Here is a 14,643-nt window from a genome sequence, read left to right on the forward strand (position 1 = left end):
TTACAATTTTTTAATCAGTAAATTAAGCAACTGGGTACCCTGACCTTCTTTTTTTGTGTATGACCTGAGGGATCCCTCGGCACTCTAATCCTCAATTCAGACATATTTTTATGCTTATTTTTCCTTGAAAAAGAATAAGACCTTTGAGACTAGTCTTGTGGTCCTTTTGCTTTTGTGGACTTAACCCTCAGCACAGTGTCCAGCACAGACAGAGGGGATATTCAAAAAATGTTAAGCGATGGGGAAGGGAAAAAAAAAAAAACAAGACAGCGGATGGATTATTTAACTCCTAAGTGCTCCTAAGGCCACATGTGTAAGTGAAAAAGTTTAGGTGTGGATTTAAGTTTTCACCAGAAAATGTGAAGTCATGCTACACTCACCTAAGAGCTTCATTGTAAATGTAAATCCAGAACATATTCATCACTATTTTCTAAAGATATGAACTGTTTTATGGTTTCAGAGAAGAATGATACAAAATGTAGTAGTGGTGTTGCCTCATGATTACAAAACCAGGTGAAGTTCAGCTCATCTGGCTGGCTTACTCTTAGGGGGTTGGTATTCTTCTGAGATCACTTACTACCTCTCAAGATATTCTAATTTCTAAAGTCTGGGAATCATCAAAGTGAATTGCATTAAGAGAAACATTCACAAGGTCAAAGATTAGCAGTAGGTCGTTACCTGAAGGTTATATAAAAGACAGGTTAAATTCTGTATAGCTTGTATAATCTGAAAAATAAGATGATATATATCAAATTCTTGAAAACCTTTCATTAGCTACAATCAAAAAAGCATAGTCATATATTTAAAGCATACATAGCTTATCTCTGTGAAGATTCTGAAAAGCGTCTATATTCCACCTACAAAACATAAAAACATAAGAAAATGAGCCACTCTACCATTTGTAAAAGCTGTTCTAAAATGCATGACCCGCATCCTCTCTAAACTCAGTTACCTCATCTATAGTGACTCTGAATCCTCCTAGGAAGGAAAACCTATAGGAACCCCCACTTGAAAGCAAGAGCCTCCCTCATGCAAACTTGGTGTTAGGGATGCATGGCAAGTTTTACCAAGCTAGGTCTTAAAACAAGGGAGGACTGAGAGGAAGTCTTGCAAGGGACACATATTTACTGCATGCAGACCACATTATAAACTGAGCACTCTGTGCCCAGGTTGAAGTTGTCTCCTGAGTCAGACTGACCCCTTATATCCTAGAGGCCAGATTTAGAAGACAGAGAACATTCTATCAGGCCTCCAGCTCCCTGCCTCACTGGCTAAAATAGTCCCTGGTTGGGATAAGAAAATTGGTCTCTCCCAGAGCCTGCCTCAATTAGACTTCACTGGGCCAGTGCAAAGACTATAAATGAGGCCACAGGAGACCATCCATTCCTTGGGAAGTGGGTCTATGCTTCATTCTTTGTCCTGCCCACAGCACACATTAATGGAATATGTGGATACTGAGGGTTTCCAGTTTCCAGAATTGAATTAAATTTTTGCTTATTCATCTATTGTCTTTCTTCTCAAATTGTATGTAAACCAGTGAGTATCAGGACTTTGTATATTCAATATTATATCTGCAAACCTAAGAATGATGTCTGGCATGCAACGAACACTTGAATTTGATTGCACTCCACTCAATAAGTACTGATCACCCACTATTGACTCTGTGCTTTATCCTATGGGAGATCATTTGACTCCCTGATCTTCAAGAGCCTACAGTCTCAAGTATGCTTCTTATTTTCATCTGAGAAGATCTAATTTTAAGTGTAAAAAACAGTCAGCCATGGTAATGTTTTCAGGTAACTTTCAGCTTGTTAAATGCAATCATTTCAGGTTGATGATGAGCTAACCAGATCTTCTCTTCCCCCATATGGCAAATTAAAAATTTCATTACTGAGAAGCCCCTCCAATAGAGAAAAGACAAAGCCTGAATAAAGGAGATGAGATTTAAAAGGCATTAGATCTCTGCTCAACCCTTTGGAAGATAACAAGGACTAAGTATCTCCATTCTTTAGTGAGTTTTGGAGTTTTTGCTTTTCTACTGCTTCTGTCCTTGCCCATCCAAATTTTATTATTTTTGTAGCAAGAAATCCAATGGTATAGAATTTTTATACTCTAAAAATTAAACACATAGAAATGAGTTGCCTTGTGCTACCCAAGAACTACCATTACTAGTGAGAAAGGAAATTGCACATTATCCTTTTAATGGAGTTGGTCTGCCACCTTGTGGTTCAAGAGCATAACTGCAATTGGTGATTAACAGGATTTCTGCCATTGGGTTTTTGGAAGGGGGTGGTGGTGTTTTGTTTTTTTATTTCTTTCAGTAATATGTTTTAACCTTACCTTATTAAGTGAGATAATGGGAAACTATCCATTATACAATTTTTAAGAGTGTTATTTCAAGTGGTACCTCAGCGTAGTTCCTCAAAATGCCTTATTAAGTGCCAAATTTTCTAGATAGGTTAATACAAAGAGGAACCTGGACACTTAATCTCGATTATCCTCCTGTGACTAAATAATGGATGGGAGCTGCTGCAATGGCTTTCCATTCAAGATTAAACTATCACTGACCAACTCTTCCTCCCTCCCTCCCTCTTTCCTTCCTTCCTGATAACACGAAAACAGTTAAAAGCTACAAAACAGATTTAAAAGTGAAGTCTGTACTGAGAAGGATGAAAAGCAGAAACATTTTAAGACACATAAGTTAGAAAGTTTACAATCAGAAAACATATATATATATAATGTTTTATTTGTTTTGTCACATTCACTTTCCTTATAAAGTTTTAAAATTACAGTTGTCTTTCCTATGTTTTTTTTTAAATCTTTGAACTTTTTCTCCTAGCCATATGTAATACATACATCACCTTACACTAATTAAAGCTAGACCCTTTGAGGCCCTTTCACACATAGTATTTCAATGAAACAATGTCTAATCAGGATGCTGATGAAAAAGATATTTACTTTGTGGTGCTGTTTATAAAATTCTTTATTTGATGTCATATTTTTTAAGAGAGAGAGAGAGAGAATTTTTTTAATATTTATTTTTCAGTTTTCGGTGGACACAACATCTTTATTTTATTTTATGTGGTGCTGAGGATCAAACCCAGTGCCCAGCGCATGCCAGGCGAGTATGTTACCACTTGAGACACATCCCCAGCCCTTGATGTCATATTTTATACCAAATACAAAATGCTACGTTTACCACATATAGATGACATACACGTTTATGTTCTTTCCTACACTGGCACATGCTGATACTTGATAATGGGCCTCATTCAGTGCAATATCTGCACTTTGCCCCTCTGATGCCACAATCAGAGGTCTCCCTTTAAACCACAAGTCAAGTGGTTTGTCACTTGGCCTTCTCACTTCCTTCATGTCTGCTTTCATAGCATTATATCAAAGAGGCCTTCCCTGGCCACCCTATCTAAAATGGAACCATTCTAAGTCTGTCACTCTCTATCTCTTCTGCCTTGCTTATTTTTCTTTATAGCACTTGATGCAGCCTCCATGTTTATTTCTTTATATTTTGTTCTTCCTAAATTTAACTTCTTGGAGAGCAGGTATTCATGTCTTGTTCTACTATATCCTAGCACCAAGACAATGGTACACAACATATAGTAGGTACTCAATAAACATTTTTTTCATTTGTCAAAACAAATCCTTTACAATACAACCTTCCTTCTTTTTGTGCTGCTGCCAGTAAAGAGGCTGCCTGAGGAGGCTCTCCTGGATCAGGCTTAATGAGGAGGTAAGGTTCTAGATGGACATCCTCAAAGCCACTCAGCTCCCCCAGTTCAGCATAGATATGCAGCTTTTCCTCCAAATATGTGCAAATTTGCTGGTCTTGATTACTGAGTATTTCTATGGAATAGAATTTACCATAGAAGTTTATCACTACCATGAATACAACAAATTATATAAATATTCAAGTTAGGAGATAAATATGCTACTTAGTGAGTTGTGTGATCTAAAAGGTAAAAGCTAATGCCATTGGGTAGGACAGACCCAGGTTCAAATATTGCTTCTTCCACTTAGTGACTGTGGCCCCCAGCAAGTGACTTATCAACACTCTCAGCTTCCTCTGCACTTCATTCCCCTATTTCCAGAAAACCCTGCAAAGTTCTTCTTTGTTTATGCAAGCTGTTTCCTATTAAGACTAGACACCCTGCTCAGGAATAAAAATTGAGGCAGCCCTGTCCAGAATGAGCAAATGCCCACAGGGGGAAACAACACAAATAGACATGCAAATAAACAACACAAATAGACTGAAACTCCTCAGTCCTCAGCCAGTCATGGTCAAAACCAAGCATGCTGGCTTATTTCTTTGTTTCTAAACACCCAATTTCTGGGACCACCCTTGCATGAATCCTTCTCTCCTGATTTCACTATGTTACAAAATTCTTAAACCTAAGAAAACTTAACCAAAATCTAATCCAGGAGTTCTCAGCCCTCTGTGCTCCTCAAGATTACCTGGGGGAGTTTAAAAAATACTCAGGTCTACTCTGCACACCTCACTGATTCTGAGTCAGTTGGTTGAGGATGAGCAACCTCCTCAAGTGAGCTAATCTTACTTTACAGACTTGTATTTGATGGCCAGACCTATTGGGTTCCTTGTGCAATCATAAAACTACAATATGACAGTGTTGGACCTAAAATTAAACCATCAGGAAGCAATTCCGACATTCATCAGTACCACACTGCCCAGTTACTGTTTCATGCATGCATTTCTGTGTGTTTTAATCATTTAGGTAAAAGAAGGAGATTGGATAGTATCAGGATGTTTTCCTGGAAGGTGGTCAGTGCAAGCCTCAGAAACACACAGTTAACCTTCCATTCATGACACCAGGGTTTTCCCAATACCCAACTAGCACACCATGACCAGGGAGCCAGAAGGGCCCACACCATACCTTGACATTGCTGAGTTCTGGCCACTCTGGCTTCAGCTTTCCACTTCTCTTCATCGGATTCACTTGTCCTTCCCCATTCTTCTTCTGGGCAACTTTAAGAGACAATAGTCAAGGGACACAACTGAAACTAAATCCAAGTATGTGTAGGATCATTAGGAAAACATGGAAACTTGGTAATAAAATTAATTTATAAAAGCAAAAAAAAAAATCAGCATAAAGAGAATTAGTGATGCTCCCTGGCCAAGAGCTTGGTTTTCTTGAGAGAAAAGGACTATGAAAACTATAACATGATTCTCAAAGTCAGCAGTGTAGGATGACTCAAATATTCACACACACACAAACACACACACACACACACACACACACACACACACACACACACCAACACCCATGTTTGGTACAAATAAGATAATAATTTTTATTTTTTACAACATTTGGGTGTTTTAACAGGTGAGAGTAAGAGCACTGGGGGATGGAATTAGGGAACCATACTGAGTGGATACAGTGGAGATAGAGAAATTTTACATAATAGTAAAATCCAACTAATCAAATTACCATTAAGAGTGATGTCTTGCACCCACATTTACACAAACTGTCCTTGAGTACCCAAGAGAAATAGATTGATTTAGAACCTTTAGATCCACTAATCTAAAAACATTTATTGAATGATTCCTCAATACAAGGCACCCAGAGGTACGCATGACATGTCCCTGCCCTCAAGGAGCTTCCAATCTGATGAAATAAGCACATACATATGTACATACATGTAAAAGATAAGATCCACAAGCACCAGATAAATGCCTTAGAGAGCAAGTGCTAAGGCATTCTTCATGAAGCAGGCGAGGACAGAAGCTGTACCACAGTGCACAGGCAGAGGGAAGGGGAGGGCACTGCATACAGAGAGGAGTGTGGACTACAGACCTGCAGGTGACGCGCTGTCACTATCACAGGCAGGTGCAGGGGCAGGGAGCAGACCATTCTGGCTGAAGCAGCATTTTCATGCAGGGGAGACACGATTTTAATATTTTTTCCCAATTGAACAAGCACATTCCATGGACCAAAGACAGAAGGAAATGTTACCTTTCTACTGCCTGTTGGATCCACCTCATCCAGTTATTTCGTTCCTCCTTGGAATTGGTGTGAATTTCATACATCTGGGGACCAGCTGATGAAGCACTGATCAGAAACATTCCTCTCTCCTCATTAGCAACTTCTCTAGCAATAAGCTTCTGAAGGGAAATAACGGATGGCTTCTGATTCTACATAAAATAGGAGGATGTGCAGATGAACCCGTGTCCTTTCTAAGGGTCACACGGAACACATGAGCCATGGAAACACAGGACTAGGGAAACCTTTATTTCACTTCCCACTTTTCAAAGGAGCTGAAGAAGTTGATAAGATCTCTAAGGGAGAGGGTATGGAGAAGAAAGAATGGAAAGAAAAGGTTTAGGGGAATGTTCGTGCTTACCAATTAGTGGTTTAAAAAGTCAACTTTTTAAAAAGAGAGAGAAAAGTCAGAGAACTCATTTAAAAAAAAATATCAAAATTCTGTGGTCGGGGATGAGGGATTTTTCTATGAGGATATGAAAAAGGAAGCAGTCTCTAAAACATGACAGATGGAGAAGGATGATGGACCTGAAGAGTCCCTTGAATTTGGCAGTTAATAGCAATATAGTTTCAGTGATTATTTAATGGGCACAAATCCCCAGAAATCAACAACATTGACTATAAAAAAAAAAAGGTAAGAAAGAGAAGGCCAGACCTTACATTCCCCAGATGTCACCAGCTTCTTCTGCTATTGTCCTATACAACCCAGCAACAGAACTGCTACAGTTCTATCTGTAGGCATCTCTCCTCACCAGCCAGATAAGCCGATTAGTGGACAGCGTGTCTAATTCATCTTTCTGTGCCAGGCACACTGTCTTGCACACAGCAGGCTCACAACAAATATATTTAACATAATTCCACTGGAGAGAAATAGGAGGAAAGCCTAAAATGTGAAGCCACACTGTGATTCAGCCACCTGTTCTATGGACATTCACTGTAGTCCTTAGATGCCTCACGTGCAGCTCTGGAGACCCAAAGATGAAGGGGACCCAAAGATGAAGACAACCCTGATTGACACTGACTTGGACCAGGAGCTGAAATAACGGCCAAAAGAATGCCTGCCACTGAGCAGTGTGGGGGTGAAAATGAAAACTTGGCTTTGGTTTGTGGCTCTCGACACTGTTTACAGAGCTGGCTGCAGCGTGTGGTTTTCTTTCTCCCTCACGGACTGAGTGACACCTTTACCCAGAACATGCTGCTCTGTGCACCGCTGCTGGCTCCTTGGCACTGGCTTGTCTGCCCTCCTGACACTGCAGTCATCACTGCCACACCCGGAGTTCTGTGCCAGGGGGGACCTGGAGTACCTCCTCCATGTTTTTTAAAGTAGCATGAAAATATAAGATGGGACAGACAATTGGTCTACCTGGTTCTGTGCTTGGCCTCTAAAAATGGAAGCAAAAGCAATTTTGTGGCAAGCCTTCTCCAATATGGCCTTCTGTAATGAGGAAATGTCTTCTGAGCATTGTTGTTCTATTACAGCCCTATTATCTGAAGTATCATCTGCCTCCCTTGATTCAATGTACTGTTTCAACTTTCTCAGATTACAAGGTTGATGGTGTCTATATGTAAAAATTCAGGGTGGGTTTAAATTGCTTAAAACATAAGGAAGAGTGAAATCACTTGAGTCAGAGTTATTGGGGGAGGGGCACTGGCAGAGTAAGATTTTGTTTTGTTTTTATTTTTTTGTTTTTGGTGTCAGGTATTGAACCCAAGGGCATTTAACCACTGAGCTACATCTCTAGCACTTTTTATTTTTTATTTTGAGACAGGGTCTCACTAAGTTGCTTAGATCTTCGCTAAATTGCTGAGTCTGGCTTTGAACCTACGATCCTCCTGCCTCAGCCTCCCAAGCCACTGGGATTACAGGTGCCACCTCACCTGGCATGATACGATCTTTAAAAAGTGAAGAATAGATAAAGGGATGTAAAGTCTCACTCATTAAATAACATTTAGGCCAGAAGATACCGAGGCAAACCCATCACTACTCAGTAATCATGTGAACCACTAAGCTGCAAACAAGAACTCAAATTCCTAGGAGAAAAGGCAACATGGCTTCTCTGGAGACAGATATTAAACATTGGTAATGCAAAGATGTTTATTTGTGCCATAGCATTTAAAAACAATTTCTTACAAAATAAGTTGCCAACATTTAAAAATGGAGAGATTCTACCATTAAAAAAAAAACAAAAAACAAAAAAACACCTCTAGGATTCTGTGTGCTTGGTAAAACAGAAGATTGGCAATACTAGGTACATATTCTCATTTAAAAACAATGACGATGGCTGAGTATCGGCTCTGCTAAGCTGGAATGTGTATTCACTAGTTGACAGTCTCCATCATTCTCTGCTGCCTCCGCCACACTGACTCCTTGATGCTGAACTGGGATTCACTCACTTCCATTCCTGCCCAATCCCTATGGACATACAAAGCTAAAGACCAATGATGCAGGGAAAGACAAAAAGGAGCTGCTCCCTTTAGTTCTGTTGTTATATCATATCCACTTTGCACTGATTCTGTTAGTGACTGATTCCAAGGGAATGAAAAGATTTAAGATTGCTTCATACTTTGAACTTGAACTAGCTGATCTACATGTTCATTGTCGTTTTTATTGTTTAATTTAGAAATTGTCTTATTTAATATTCAAGGGATGCTTCTTAGACTCAGTATCTGAGGACTTAGTGAACTTATCTATACATTTTGTAGGTTTGGTTCCCACTCATTCCCAGCTGAGTCCTCTTTAAAAACAAATAAACAAACAAACAAAACCATCTGGTAAGGACACTACTCTATCTTCTTACTACTTTCAGATGCTTAGCTTCTGGCTGTTTCCCAGTTCATCATGTCTTCTATAACATGCAGCAGGATAAACATCTTAGTACTAATGAAGGTTTTTCTAAAGGGCACAAGGAATGAAGAATCTCTCTTTTTGATCTGAGTGTGAGAATAATTTTCTGAAACATTAGGATGGGAACTAGGAAATGAGGGTATCTGTGTACCCCTAGCTAATGCTTCAATTCTCCAAGATGTTCACTAAAAGAGACTGATGGCGCAGGGACAGATATAAGAGATGTCAGACAGATGTAACTAAAAGGTCTATGAGCAAACAGCAGGGTGCACTTGACACTAAGAATAAAATCCTGCTTTCTCTTTTACTCCCTGGTATCACCCTTATGATATGAATGTAGAAACAATATTAGCAACATTTTACTATTGTTCATGGCCAAACACATTTTACCAAAAACTAAGTAGTGGCTGCCTTCATTCTGATATTTGACTAACTGCATTCCAAACTGCCTGCTTGTGTGGTCTATGGGTGGTCTATGCAGATCATGTGAGATAAGAGGCCCAGATCCATATCTCAAGTCATACTGTAAGTTGAGCATCATGTGGGAGGGAAAGGGAGAGAAAAGGGAAATTGCATGGAAATGAAGGGAGACCCTCATTGCTATACAAAATTACATATAAGAGGTTGTGAGGGGAATGGGAAAATAAACAAGGAGAGAAATGAATTACAGTAGATGGGGTAGAGAGAGAAGTTGGGAGGGGAGGAGAGGGGGGATAGTAGGGGATAGGAAAGGTAGCAGAATACAACAATTACTAATAGGGCATTATGTAAAATTGTGGATGGGTAACCGACGTGATTCTGCAATCTGCATTTGGGGTAAAATTGGGGGTTCATAACCAATTTCAATCTAATGTATGAAATATGATATGTCAAGAGCTTTGTAATGTTGTGAACAACCAATAAAAAAATTAAAAAAAAAAGAAAAAAAAAAGTTGAGCATCATGGCTTGACCTGCATCCATATGCTTTATTGCCCAGAAAACACAACGATCATACTGTATCTAATTCTTGATTAATCTGCCAGTCATTTGGCTTGAAATACCACCCAAGAAGCAGGATTTGCTTCTCTTTCTGGCCTTCAGTTTTGAAGAAATCTCAGTTTCTATTAAGATATGCTGAGATTTTCCTTCTTCCAGCCTGGTTTTCACCATCCCATGGATTAATCAAAACTGTTCCCTTCACTTGCCATTTTTTTTCTCTATATTCCTTCAGAATATCCCAGATACCAGAGAGGCAGCTGGAAAAATCAGCAAGTTTTCATGAAAGTTGCAATAGTTACAATGCAAATGCATCAGGGACATGGGGCTTGTTGAAGGCTTCATGTCATCCTCTGCTTTAGCTCTGTGAAAAACATTTCACCTTTGAACAACTCAGCATGGCTGAGCAGAATGAAGAAGCCTCTCTAGCCAACTGACATGTACCAGCAAACACTGCTCCAGCCGCCTCACCCGAGAATCTCATCACCACAGACACGCTTCTTTGTTTTCTTGGAACAGCAAGATAGAAACTTCATTGAGCTTTGAATTTTCCAAAACCAGATGGAATCAATGCTATCTGCTAATGTACCAAATAGCATGTCATTCAATGGATAATAGATACATTTTACAGAGCCATCACTGTACTGCCCCTGTCAGTATTGTCTCTTGGATTCTTCTTGTTAACAGAGCCTGATGCTCCATGATGCCCATAAGAAGTAAATGGATGCTATCTTCCTTCTCCACACCATTTTGGACTACATAGATGTTATGTAAGAAATGTGATAAAGTGTTGGCTTTCACTAAACCTAATTACGACTCAATAATAAGATTACACATTACAAAGGTAAGTGTTATTCACGACCTTAGTCATCAGAATCGGTTGTAGTAGAAATAAGAAAGAATCTTCTTCAGATGTCAGGATGGTGTTCACTTGTTTGGCAGAGGGAACATTATAATGACAGTTACAAATGGGGCCAGCAAGCAGCACAACAAGGCAATCCCAGTAGGAATAGAAGGAGCAAGATGCTGAAAGTGACCCTTGGTTCCTAGCATTTAACATTTCAGTCATTAGATCTGAGAGAAGGATATGGGGTTTGGGGATAAGAGGAAAGACTAAGATAGACATAACAGAGAAGTACCCGGGGTTGGGGGGCAGGGGGCCTCAGGGAAGTGCCTATTCACTATCTAGTACCAAAGTACTACAATTTCTTCACAATTCAAATAGTTACTAAATCAGCTGTAAAATCACTAATAATAATGGAACTATATGAGGTGCATTTTATTTCACTAAGAATTTCAGGCATTTTTTCCCAAGGAAATGCAGAAAGAAGTCTTATTAAAAATATGCATCATATAGTCATATACTTACTACCGCTGCAAAGATGTATGTCTGGTCTTTTTCTTGTAAAAAGCACAGCACATCAGTTAGAAGTAGAGCTAGGATATCTTCAAAGAAAAAGAAAACATTACTAATGTTAGTGATGCAAACCATATTTCAAATGCCTTTATTAAATATTCTAATTTCATGCTTCCAATTTAAATAAATTGAATAAAAATTAAGTGACTCAGATTAGTCTAATTATAAAACTTTTATTAAATCCCCAGTATTTTGATCATGAAGGATATACAAACAACTTACTAAAAAGCCAATTTTAAGTGTGCATGTTTGTATGTACAACTATACGTATACATACAGAATTTAAATTGCAGATTTCAAAATGGATGAAAAATATCTTACAGAAAGAAAGTCATAATAGACTGGAGCAAGCCCTTACATTTAGGGGAAAACCATGCTCAATTAAAAATGTAAAAAGGGGACTGGGGTTGTGGCTCAGCAGTAGAGCACTCACCTAGCATGTGCAAGGCCCTGAGTTAGATCCTCATCACCACATAAAAATAAATAAATAAAATAAAGGTATTGTGTCCAACTACAACTAAAAAATAAATATTTTTAAAAAATATAAAAAAGCAGCTTCCACATCAACTTATACATGAAAACCTGCTCCTTTGTTTCATGGAGAGTTGAGTGAAGTTTGAGTGTTTAGATTTCTCTTGCAAATTGTTTACAAAAGCCCACCTTCACTGGAACCACTGCACACACAGGCTAACCTGCACAGTGAATCTGTTAAAGGGACAAGGAACAATCAGATCTATGGACAGTGGTTAATGCTTTTTCAATACAACATTGCACCTATCAAACAACAAATCCCATTTCAGACATTAGCTGAACTTCCAACAAAACCTGATCATCCTCCTGTGGATAATGACCTTGATTTAAACAATTTAACTAGAATTTAACATTTTCTTCCCCTTGTTGATCACCTGAGAACATTACTATGATGAAGTGTTAAAAACAAGGAGACCAGGCCAGTAGCTCTTATTCCTGGCTGCAAAGCAGACTTACCTGGGGAACTTTAAAACATCCCTCTGAGCTGGTTTTCATCCCTTCACTGACAAAATCAGAATCTTGGGAGGAGACTTAAGCATTATTGGGTTTTTTTTTTTTAAGCTCCAGGGGTGATTTTAGCATGTAGCCAGAGTAAAAAAGCCTGGGTCAGGCAAGGTCCTACCTATATGACCTCAAGAATGGAAATCAGCTGGTTTAGAGTCTAACCAGATTAAGAGAATTGAGTTAATGCCATGAGCAAAAGGTAGCCTGAGGAAGTACTTACAACAGGGCCAGCAAGCAGGTGGATGTGTGTTACAGTGCTCAATAACAAAGACAATATTCAGAGTTTTCTCACTTGCTCCCTTCACGGTCTGACAGCTTCAGGCTGACGTGGCACACAATGGACCCCTACCTGTGTAGGTGTGATAATACCTTGCTATCAACACAACTGACAGAATAATATTCCTGTGCCAATGATGAGCAGAACTCTCAGCTCCTTTAATTTTAGACATCACAAACATGCACATTCATAAAAATACATAGGAAAGTTGTTGGTCGGGACAGCAAATTCCCATCAAAGACATGATCACTGGTCACACTTGCCTATTGAACTTCACAACTTGATCTTTCAACTGAAAAATCAAGTGTCTGTGTATGCAGTCCTACCACTCAGAACCATCCTTCCTCTGAAAACCTGTCTTCTGTTGCCTGAAGAACAGGAATGAAGGGAGGAGTGTGTCTGGTGTAGCCACCTTTGAAACGTCCCGTGGTGGTTTTCTAGTAAACGAGGCCATCATACAGCAGGGTCCGCTCTGTACTCATCAGGTCCTGCTTTCTAAACACGTGGCCATTTTTCAGCATTGTGTACATTTTGTTTTCGATCTTACTTAGGATCTCAAGCCATTTTTGTTTTTTCTCATATTCGTTGACTTTCAGATCCATGGCTGCAGTCATGTCTTTAATTAAGCAAAGAGCTTTGCATAAGTCTTTATGTTCTTCAGTTCTTTCTGCATGGGAAAAAGAGAGAAAGAACACCATACAATAAGCCACTGAAAGAACACCATCCAATAAGAGCACTGGAAAAGAAAGGGGCTTTTTTCTTTAGTTTTTAAATATAGTTATATCCAAATAGCAAAAACTCCATGGGAAAAGTGCTGGATTAAATTCAAATACTACATTATCACTCTGCACTTCCCACCCCCCAAAAAGAAACATTAAGATACTTGATTATAAAAGATTTGCTTTATTAAACATGTTTTCAGGGACAATAAGATAGCTGAGTTCTATTCCCTGTAGTAGGAAATGTGTCACAGCCAATTCAGGGCTTCCTTACACCTTCCTAGACATAGCAATCCAATAATTACTGCACCAAGTTTCTAAGAACTGAAGCCAACCGTGGCATCTAGTCTCCATCCTCTTATAAACGCAGCCATGGGTAACCTGAGTGAACTTCAGATTTATTTGCCTTCCTGGATCCCTTCTTCCATAAAAAATAATATTCAAAACTGTGTTTTCCAGCCATGTTGGCATACCTATGAACATTATAATTACAATATTTTCTTTGAGGTGGATGTGTGTTAGAGTGCTCAATAACAAAGATGATGTTCAGAGTTTTCTCACTTGCTGTGAAATAAATTAATCTATTTTTAAGAGCTCCAAACAGTGCTTAATAGGCAAGTCAGTCATGCTCATGTCACCAGAGCAAATGATTATCAATTCCAGTAGTTACACTTTCAACCGCTGGCCACATGCTCTCATTTCTGTATCACCTTAAGAAAGTACTCTGGAGGAGTTTCTGAAATAGCCTCCTGAAGATGCACAGAAATGAAGTGAGCTCTTTTCTGTATTTGATGATAAGGTCACCTAAATGATGTTTATGAGGTGACTGGAACTCAAGGGCTAAAGAGAAGATGACAAAAGAGAAACTGGGAGAGAAACCAAAGACTCTCTAGAGGCTAGAACTGAAGAAATATATCTTAGAATGAGCAGTCAGTGGAGAATGGGAATCAACCCTCAAAAGGGTCTAAATATTTCCAGGATCTAAACATCTTCATAGATTTGGGAGGGTCTGATCAGAAAACCTCAAGGAGCAGATCCTGATGCCCATCTGTACAAGGAAGATTTTCTCTCTCGCTGCCTGTCAAAGAACACACCTCACTTCTTGACCTGCACATAGCCCTTCCTCCACGAAAGGTTCTAATTTCTTAAAAGCCTGTTTTACTACTAGAAAAGCTAAGTAGAGAAAATCAGAGTTGAGTTACAAGGTCAAGGAAAGGTCAAGAAGAGGCTCTGTTTTGACAAATTACTTCTTGCAAAGCTTAGTTACCCAAAGAGAACAGCATGGGCCTCCCTGGGAATCCTGTTAAAAATGCTTGTTTTGGGCTCTGCCCCAGACCTACTCATTCAGAATCTGCACCTA

At 39.2% G+C, this 14,643-nt stretch overlaps 1 protein-coding gene across 1 annotated transcript; it reads right to left on the reverse strand.

The window, feature by feature from the left end:
* Window positions 1-3,244: 3,244 nt before the first annotated feature.
* LOC308631867 (rho guanine nucleotide exchange factor 28-like) lies at window positions 3,245-11,233 on the reverse strand. Its single transcript, XM_081263415.1, has 4 exons — window positions 11,205-11,233; window positions 5,988-6,166; window positions 4,908-4,999; window positions 3,245-3,861 (listed from the first exon to the last, which is right to left on the reverse strand). The coding sequence occupies exons 2-4, from the start codon at window positions 6,095-6,097 to the stop codon at window positions 3,626-3,628; spliced, it is 438 nt and encodes a 145-aa protein (XP_081119541.1). The 5' UTR covers window positions 6,098-6,166; window positions 11,205-11,233; the 3' UTR covers window positions 3,245-3,625.
* Window positions 11,234-14,643: the final 3,410 nt, after the last annotated feature.

This window comes from Spermophilus citellus (genome assembly GCF_964194105.1).
Source record: "Spermophilus citellus genome assembly, chromosome: 12".
In the NCBI taxonomy this organism is placed as follows: Eukaryota; Metazoa; Chordata; class Mammalia; order Rodentia; family Sciuridae; genus Spermophilus; species Spermophilus citellus.

Bases quoted from the DNA above. Each gene is read 5' to 3' on its own strand.
- LOC308631867 (XM_081263415.1), bottom strand. From the start codon at position 6,097: ATGTTTCTGATCAGTGCTTCATCAGCTGGTCCCCAGATGTATGAAATT. The intron at 5,000-5,987 runs GTAACATTTCCT...TGTCTCTTAAAG, and splicing joins ATCCAACAGGCAGTAGAAAG to TTGCCCAGAAGAAGAATGGG. The intron at 3,862-4,907 runs GTATGGTGTGGG...TCTATTCCATAG, and splicing joins CAGAACTCAGCAATGTCAAG to AAATACTCAGTAATCAAGAC.